Raw genomic sequence first — 6,213 nt, 5'->3', positions numbered from 1 at the left:
TTGATCTCTGAAAAGACGAGTGAAACCTGTTCGCTCGCGTGCCGAGATCCTGTTCTGGGGATGAATGCACTGGACACTCGTTGAGTTTAACTGATGGACAATGGGATGCTGATACCCCTGGTATTTTTGGGGGGTCCATTTGGGAATGATGAGTGACCAGTTTGAACTCGCATTGTTCACCGCAGAATCATCATGACTCAACCCCGGTTGACTTTAATCCCGTTTGGGTGAGTGATCACCCTTGGGGAATGGTAATAAAATAATTGATTGGATGAGGTTTGAGCCCATCTGAGAAGTTTTCTATCGGGAGACTATTTTGATGAAGAAAAACACTTATTAAACAATTGTCTTTGGCTTGATATTAAGCTCGGGGACGTTTGCTTTTTTTTATTAAAATTGTTTATCAGTATTGATTAGAGTTTTTCCGGGGTTTACCGATCGAGAAGTCAGAGTTGGTGTCGTATGTGTGTTCGTCAATGTTGCCAAGCAACGAATCAGACCTATCGAACACAGGAACATGATTTTCTCATTGTAAACACTGGTAATTCCCAGGAGAAGTCACAGAAAATTGTTGTGCCACATGTTACCCATGAATCCTAGTGAAAAGGATGATGTGTCCAAAGTGGTCAAGGAAGAGGAGATCAAGACTCAGAAAATAGCGCAACTGACAAGAATTTTACGAGTGCGTGTCCGTCGGAATTTGATCTATCCCTCACGTGTGTGAAAAATTAATTTGGAAAATCCTGCAGTTGTTTATGTGGTTAATAATTTTTTTTACAGGAAACCGAGGAGAACCTGACGGCATGTGAGGATATACTGAGATCGTATCTTCAAAAGCGAGTGGAGGTAGGTTCTAAATTCTATTTTAATTGAATACAATTTTAGAAATTATTCAGAAATAGAAAAAAAATTAATATTCGTTTCTATGTCGAAATATTGTCGTAAATATTCAATTCAGTCTTTATTATTTCCTTCAAAAATGTTATGCATTGTGAATAAGCTAGAGAGCTGCTCGTCGAAGAGCCGTCGATTACCTTCGAGCTGGTAAAGAAGTACCTCACCCTTCCCCTCGATGGATAGAAGAGTTCTACCATTTCCAGCGGCTGAAGATCTTCCAGAATTTATCCAGAGAAAAGTCGAAAATTTTGAACGATCGCTCCAGTGACCCAAAAGGATTTTTCGGAATATTTTCAAAGGAGAATATTTTTCTAAAGATATTCTGAATTATCCCATTTAAAATATTTTCAACAAACATCAACAGTATCAGCTTGGATTGAAATGAGGCCCCTCTCCAGCCCCATTCCACGACCTTCTCCACAGACTAATTCCCCTCCAACACTTTTTATAAAACTCTTTCGACCTTGTCTCGGACACTTGATCGAATTCCCAAATGAAACTCTGCTCACTGGACCACGGAGTTATGGCTGTTCTAAATTATCGTCTAATTAGTAGAGAGTGATTCACAAATAATGAGGGAAAAAACCCCATCCACGAGGATTGATCTGAATATTTACAAGTCGTTCTTAATTAATTTTTGTCCCCCCGAGACGGCACTGTCTCTCACTTAGAAACCTCTTACCTTTTTGTCGATCTTAAACCAGACTAGGAAATGACAACTAAATTGTCACCGACCCGGAGGATGAAAATATGTCACCATAAGTAACAGATACATAACACCTTTCACCCTGTCCACGAGTTCTTAGGACCCGAAAGAAATAAATCGCGTTGATTAGCTATCGCGACGTTTACTTCTCGCGAAAAAAAATCCTCGGTATCTTTAGTCTATTGGGTCCTCCAGGGGGCACTGACCCATCCCAATTTTTCAAGACACATTTGAATGGCCAACGGTGGAAATAAAATATTTTACGGACTCTAGTCCTCACAGTCCACCCATTCCCGCCAAGGAAAACAATACAATTGTTAATTCATGATAATAATTAATTTCCCGGACAGTCTACGACTGGCGAGCAGTTGATGATGTGGAAAGTGTCCTTTCACTTCGTATGCTCTCCCTCAAGTCTCAGGAAATGTCGAAAGCGTCTATTCTTCAACTTGAATTCAACGTACTAAGCGGAAATAAGGGTCATTAAAGCTGTAAAAAAATCTGTGTCAATAAATATTTGCAGAATCGGTAAGGCAACTGCCCCTGGGCTACTCCGAATAAGCCAACAATTAGCGTAAAAAAAATTCCAACGATTTAAGAATTTCGCGGTAGCACTGCTGACTTCCATTGCTCACGTTCCCTTGTAATTGCAACACTTTTACAGATCAGAAGGCGACAATGTTTTTACGAATGAGTTGAAGCTGACCGTCGGTTTCTCGCATCGCTTAACATCAAATTAACGGTGGCCCGCCTCCCCCTCCTAATTCCCGTGTGCAATATCCAAGTGAAACTCACATTTCTTTCCGGCATTATGCAAAAATTCAATGCCCCGCTCGATCGATCGTTCTCCATTGTCGTTTGTAATTCCTCGGAGTGAGTACGTGCTAGAATTGTCCAGAGATCGGTATCGACTACCACGTGAGGTCCTCCACTGCGACGACAAGTGAATACATTCGTTTAAATAATGTGTCTGGTTTGAAGTGTCATCAGTCATGGAGATCTTGTCGCAAGCAATTCTTATATCCCTAAATGTCCTTTTGCTCATAAGACAGACAGCTCAAGCCTCGGCCCAGGCATCAGCCACCAGTGAAGTGAATCAATTAGCTTCTGCGATCAAACGAATCGACCCGAATTCTCCGATTCTCCTCGACGAGAATGGAAACCCCAGGGATAAGAGGGCGTTGGGAGTCCTTCTTCAGGGGCTGGTGCAAGCATTCGGATACAATGCGACTCCAGTGCAACTCGCCTCCCTTCCGAATCCGAACACAGTGGGGACGGTGGCTGCAGGGCCTCTGAGCATAGACATCAGGCAGGCGAGTCCTGGTGCGGCTCAGGCACCTGCAGCTCCACCAATGCCCGCAGCACCACCAGCATCACCGCCTGCTGCAGCAATGCCAGCGGCAATGCCAGCAGCATCGGTACCGAGACGAAGAGAAACCCTGCGATTCACTGGAGTCGTCAATTTTGGAAATAATTCCGACATCCTGGGGCATTTGCGTCAGTATGAACGACTGTTTCACGGATCAACGACTGGACGACCACCAGCACCAGCCGGTCCCCCACCTGCACCAGCTGCAGCTCCAGCAGCTGCTCCAGCTCGACCTCCGGCGGCTCCTGCTCGACCTGCGCCAGCTCCAGCTATAAATCCTCGAACTGCTCAACAGAGACCTCCTCTTCTCGAACCTTATTTCGTCCCTATTCCAATTCCATTGTCACCGAATATTCAGAATTTCCAAGATCTGCAATATCCTCAGAGGCCGATTATATCCTTTGTGACACCGAATTCGGTGGAAACGTCACTGGAATCAACAACTCCAACAGTTATCGAGCATCAGTACGTCAACAAAGAGCATAAGGAAACTAAGAACGTCCAGTCCCAGAAGATAATCGGTGACAGGAACCCCAATCTCGATGAAAGGCGCAATAATCACCAGAAGATTATCGAAAATAATAACAATCGAGAGCAGGAGATAATTTTAAAGAATCAGAACAGACCAGGTTATTCCGATACCAGTGACGAAGAGGCGATGGACAGAAGTCACGAGGACAACGATCAAAAAGACGAGCGTGAAGATGATAAAGAGCCTGAGGAGGGATACGCTGGAGACCCGCAAGGCGAAGGCTCGCCGACGTCGAACACCGAAGATCAGGAAGAGGAAGTCAAGGAGGAAGATGCTGGAGGTGAAAGCTACAACGACCAATCCCAAAGTCCTGAAAGTGAGGCAGGATCTGAACAATATAGTCAAGACGCCTCTGAAGAAGAGCAGGAGTCACCCCAAAAGCTCCCGAGCGACTCGACGGAGAAAAACGAACTGCCGAAGATGTCTCTCGAAGATGCTGAGGAGTACGTCCCCCAGAAATACCCCAGTTACTACGGAATTAAATTACCCATCGAGGAGAAACCTTTCCAAGGCCCTTTCATGAACAGCTACGGTCAGAGCCTGGAGAATTCCGGGAAAATCGACGACAACGTCGCCGATTACTTCCAGAGATTCAAAAACGCACAGTCAGGATTATTCGATGCCCAGAGCATCATCACCCCGCAAATCCACAAGAGGCCCTGGTGGATCGAAGGAGTCCCCAGAGACCCCATACCTAGACTCCATAATGATTACAAGATCCCACTGCAGAATAAATTCGAGGAATACGAATTAAGGAACCCTAAGAGCCTGAAGGAGCAGGTGACCGAGGAGGATGAAGGGAAAGTTGGTAAACAAATTCGGGAAACGTATGACAAGTCGTCAGAGGGCAGAGGGGTCAAGCAGGAGGGAAGGGTGAAAGGTCGAAAAAAGTCGGAGAAGTCGTCTAAACGACGATCTCCAAAGGCAGAAGCGAAGATCCAGGAAATCAAACTGGAGAACAGAATCGAACGGAAGCAATTGCCGTTACGATCCTTCGACTTCGTGAAGTACAGCCCTTATTACAAACCGGTGCAGTACTTCTTCTCACCGGAGTCCTTACAAAAATCGACGCAGTCCATCCTCACGGACCAGAATTACGAGAGATATCGGCACCGGGACGATGATCCCGATGGGTCTGGGTCATCCGAGGAGTCGCCTGAAGAGCAGCCTCCTGTGACCGTGAAGGTCGATAAATCTTCACGACTGACTGAACACCCAGAAAGTGGACAACAGCCTTCTGAAGATGATAAGAGTGAACAGACTCATGAAGCACCTGCCAATCAGGAAGACTTCGAGGGTTCATCGGAGCAATATTCCAGCGACCAGACGGTCACACCGGGCTATGGAGATTCCCCTGATTCAGGTGAAGCGACCGAGGATGCCAATACAACCCCTGGACCTCCCTCAGCATACGATTATTCAGGAAGAGCTGTAGCCGAGGATGTCAATCAGGAACAGGAGACCGATCCACCGATCGCGGAGGCTGATAAAGATTATTCCGAAGATTCAGGGCAGAGCGAATATCATCATGAATCATCAGGTGAATCATCAACTGCAGAAAGCGAAGATGAAGAGACTCCTGAGGATTATAAATCTCAGGACAGCTCATCGCCGACGAGTTACGAAGCCACACCGATCGATGAACCTCCGGTGACAGCTTCCCCAGATGAACTTGCAGGCAGAGATCAGCAGAAGGAGTTGCATCTAACAGAAGCATCATCGCCAGGAGTCGAAGGCGTGCAGGATGTCCGGATAACAACGTACAACCCTGTGACCTACGAGTGGCATTCAAGAAATCATAATGACGACAGACAGAACGCCATCCCCAGGAGCAAAATAGTCCAGTACGAATATCCTAGTCCTGGAGAAGTGGGTGAGGACGACGGAACCAGCATTCCACCTCAGTACCTGCCTTACTCCGGGGCGGCCCCTGTCTTCTCGCCGTTTGGAAACAGTCCGGAACCGATTACTCCAGGTGATTACCTTTACGGACGGAGGATTGAGCCGTTGGTGAACGTCCGTCGAGGAGGCACTGCCGACGAGCAGAATTATAATGATGATAAGGGAGCAGAGGCCCGGGTTTCGGAGAGAAAAATCGAGGGCCCGACCAAAGGCACCAGCGGTCGGCGGACCCCGAAGACTGATCGTCATTCAGAGACCCGACGGGGGTCCATCAGAGCCTCACCATCGTCAGTATCTCCAAGTGAATTCAAGAGTGCCACCAGCCAAAGATACGTCTCAGAAGGGCCTACGGGGGGAACGGGTGCTTATTCCAGGGGACGGAGTATGGGATATCCTAGATATTATTGATCTTGAATGAGAGAATGTATGTCAAAGGATTTATTATGTTTCGTTTAAATTCCTAATTCCTTTAATTTTGAGATTTTCAATGATTCTGGTAATTAGCCCGCGCTGTCCCTGGAGTTGATTATGATAAATCAGAAGGTAATCGTTTACTTCTCGTTCTCTGTTGCAGGATCACCAGATGGAACGCAAGCGTCATATCGATCTGGAGAATAAAGTAACAGACATTCTGGATAGTCTGAAAAATCGACTGCTGATTGATTCTTAACTAATTTCTAAGAGATCCAGATGGATCAATACGATTTAAAAAATTATCCAAAAACCGTATGAAGTTGTTTCTAACGAATGTACCATTTTAAATATAAAATATTGATTAGTGTGGATTCTATTTTGAACCCAGTTCAT

The 6,213-nt window shown here is 45.9% G+C and overlaps 1 protein-coding gene across 2 annotated transcripts; it reads left to right on the top strand.

Annotated features, from left to right (window-relative positions):
• Positions 1-539: 539 nt before the first annotated feature.
• LOC135170957 (myb-like protein X) lies at positions 540-6,196 on the top strand. 2 transcript variants are annotated; one of them, XR_010300461.1, is made up of 3 exons: positions 540-716; positions 781-846; positions 5,981-6,049. XR_010300461.1 is itself a non-coding variant. In XM_064137185.1 (2 exons), exon 1 carries the CDS (start codon positions 2,596-2,598, stop codon positions 5,812-5,814), a length of 3,219 nt encoding a protein of 1,072 aa, XP_063993255.1. In that variant the 5' UTR covers positions 857-2,595; the 3' UTR covers positions 5,815-5,830; positions 5,981-6,196. The 2 variants fall into 2 exon arrangements, 1 of the variants encoding a protein (XP_063993255.1); XM_064137185.1 differs by lacking the exons at positions 540-716; positions 781-846 and adding an exon at positions 857-5,830 and having other exon boundaries at positions 5,981-6,196.
• Positions 6,197-6,213: the final 17 nt, after the last annotated feature.

The sequence above is a fragment of the Diachasmimorpha longicaudata genome, chromosome 18 (genome assembly GCF_034640455.1).
Source record: "Diachasmimorpha longicaudata isolate KC_UGA_2023 chromosome 18, iyDiaLong2, whole genome shotgun sequence".
NCBI lineage: Eukaryota > Metazoa > Arthropoda > Insecta > Hymenoptera > Braconidae > Diachasmimorpha > Diachasmimorpha longicaudata.
The sequence above is the reverse complement of the archived record's forward strand: the minus strand, read 5'-3'. Positions and strand labels throughout refer to the sequence as shown.

Bases quoted from the DNA above. Each gene is read 5' to 3' on its own strand.
- LOC135170957 (XM_064137185.1), top strand. From the start codon at position 2,596: ATGGAGATCTTGTCGCAAGCAATTCTTATATCCCTAAATGTCCTTTTG.